Source organism: Dipodomys ordii, unplaced genomic scaffold (genome assembly GCF_000151885.1).
Source record: "Dipodomys ordii isolate 6190 unplaced genomic scaffold, Dord_2.0 Scaffold45, whole genome shotgun sequence".
NCBI classification, from domain to species: Eukaryota; Metazoa; Chordata; class Mammalia; order Rodentia; family Heteromyidae; genus Dipodomys; species Dipodomys ordii.
The window spans coordinates 7,799,635-7,802,385 of record NW_012267261.1 but is presented as its reverse complement, the minus strand read 5'-3'; the positions used below and the strand labels follow the sequence as shown (position 1 = coordinate 7,802,385).

The following is a 2,751-nucleotide window of genomic DNA, read 5'->3' as shown; positions in this document are numbered from 1 at the left end:
CTAGCCTTGAGCTGAAGAGCTGAGGGACAGCGCCCAGGCCCAGAGTTCAGGCCCCACGACCGGACCCCCCCCCAAAACAGAAAAATAAGGAGAGTACACAGAGAGGGGTAGGGGAAACTCATAGCACATCAAGAACAGTCAAAGGAATTTTCCCTTCTATAGATGTTTAAACATCATTGTCCACTGAGGGACAATGATCCAGTAATACAAGTGACAGACTAGGAAACAAGCTGCTCTTACACTAACAGACAGAAACAATTAAAGCACCGAACTAAATCTATGCACCCCTTCACACTCCAGGTGTGTAAAACTAAGAGCCCAAAACACATTGTATTAGAGGAAATAATGTGAGGTTAGAATAAGGTGAATTTATGAAGGGTAGCAGTTCGCACAGAAACTGAAATTATGTGGTATTAAACCATAGGCAACTCAAAGAAAGGCTTACTAACATTTACTTTTGTGTCACTCACTAAAAGGTTTTTCTATATAAACTTATTAACTTATACACACAATAACCTCCTAATATTTTCCATAACAATGATTTAGACACTGGAAAATGCGATACATGTTAAGGACAATTACAACGCTTACTATCATTTTCTCTGTCACCTTAATTTCTATTGTAAAATTTACTTACATTTTTGTGCCGGAAGACTACAATCAATGCACCAAACATCTATCTATCCAGTCATCACTTCGGAGCAAAAACTAAAACCACCGTTCATTACAAAAGGGTAACTTGCAAACATCAGATATTGGTTAAAATACTACAACCAGCTCTCGCTCCTGTCAAACTCTTTAAAAAAAAAACATTCACTGGAAATATTCTTTGCATCTTGCAAATTACTACTACTAGGGAAAAGTAGAGAGTAAGGAGAGGGAACTAACTTTCTGACCTCTTTTTCAACATGACAAAATTAGAACGGCAAAATTACACTCAGGCACATGGAGTACTCTTCTCTCAAATCACTCCAGAGAACTTCATCATTTGCTCCGCCCTCTAATAACTCATGCAAAAAAAGTTCAGCGCCGTCGGAGAGAAACAAGACCGAGCGCATTCACAGCAATGGCTCAGGGCCTTTCCTCCAGGCGGTAAGATCGGCGTGTGCCCTTCTCCGGGGTCCAAAGAGATGGAAAAAACACAGGCCTAAGATTTGGGGGGGGGGTCCACCGATGCCCAGAAACAGGTTTCTCTCAGAGAAGTTTCGACCGCCATCCTTATTTTATCAGAACGCTCGGGCGCCATGGTCTCGGTCTTGATGGTTTTATTATGGGAAGGTGGGAAACGCCAGGCAGGTTTCCTCTAGGCCTTTCCCCGTCAAGCCTGGGGGTTCCCCCTTCATTCTTCTCGTAAAGCCTCCGTCTCCCTACGGTGCTCCTGGGCACCCGCGTTTTCCGAGATCTGTCGTCTCCCCCCCGCTCCTCTCTCCCCGGGTTGTGCAAAAGGCGCTGCCCAACCCACCGGGCTCGCCGTTAAAGCGGGAGAGCCCGGACACGCGAGGGCCCCCGCCGAGGCTCCGAGGGGCCCAGGAAGCAGAAGGGCAGGCCAGGGACGGGGGGAGGGGGCTGACCTGGCCGGGGAAGCAAGAGGGGTGAGGGCTCACACGCACACCCGCTTCTCGGGGGGCTGCAGGGAGAAGAGAAGGTGATGGAGGAGGGCGGTGGCCGGGTGCGGCCCCCCACTCCTCCCGCCCCCGGGTCCCCCCGGCCGGCGGGAGCGGGCGGGCCCGGCCCATCCCCGGGTCCGGGCTGGCAGGGGGCGTGGGGGATCTGCCTCTAAACTGCCAGGAGACCGAGAACGAGGAACCAGGGGACTCGGGGGCGGGGAGGGCTGCCTCCCGCCTGAACCCCAGACCCCGACGTCGTCGTCGCCTCCTCCCCGGAGGGAGGACGGGAGCGGTGGGGAAAGCCCGAGGGATGAAAGCGTGAAGGTAAGAGGAAGCCGGGACAGCCCGGCCGACCCAGCCCTGACCCCACTGTCCATCTTCCGGTAACCGCGTCTCTTACCGGTGATGGCGGTGAACTGCTGAATTAACCCCTTCAGCGCCGACGACGCTGCGGAGCCCCCGTGGGCAGCCATCTTACCGCCGCCGCCGCTGCCGCTGCCGCCGCCGCCGCCGAACAACAACACAGACACACACGGACCGCCCTCCCCCACTTCGCCGCGCCGTCTGCGCAGGCGCCTTGGCCGCCCCAGGCTCCACCCCCTCCGCACGTCCTCTGCGCAGACGCACTGCCCCCAGGTCGGAGCGCTCGCTCAGCCGCCAGGGTTTGGTGGCCGGGTGGCTACCTGCGCGCCGCATCCTTCTGGCAAGCTTGGAAGCCCGCTTCTTAGACCCAGGATTGATTCCAAAGGAAGCTTCAGGCCCGGCAAGTTGTAGGCTCTTTGCATAACGGCTTCACTGACAATCTCTACTGTCAATTATTATTTTTACCTTTTCCCCGCTAGATCCGCCGCACTTTGCATGGATTCCATCAGCTCCCATTTAAATACAAATCCTACATGCCAGGTGCCAGCGGCTCTCTCCTGGAATCTCCGTAATTCAGGAGGCTGAGATCTTAGGATCCCGGTTCAAAGCCAGCCCTGGCAGGAAAGGCCATGAGACTCGTATCTCCAGTTGACCACCAGAAAACCAGAAGCGGCTCTCTGGCTCAAAGTGGTAGAGCCCTAGCCTTGAGCAAAAGAGCTCAGGGACAGCACCCTGGCTCAATTTTAAGCCCCACAACTAACAACAACAGCAACAACAACAA

General features: G+C 53.9%; 1 protein-coding gene across 1 annotated transcript in view; it reads right to left on the bottom strand.

The window, feature by feature from the left end:
* The window catches only part of Ubxn7 (UBX domain protein 7), a 65,464-nt gene extending 63,344 nt beyond the window's left edge, over nucleotides 1-2,120 (bottom strand). The window contains exon 1 of the mRNA XM_013019504.1: nucleotides 2,008-2,120. Within this exon, the coding sequence (XP_012874958.1) occupies nucleotides 2,008-2,080 (73 nt within the window). The 5' untranslated portion in view covers nucleotides 2,081-2,120. The remainder of the gene's footprint in view (nucleotides 1-2,007) is intronic.
* Nucleotides 2,121-2,751: the final 631 nt, after the last annotated feature.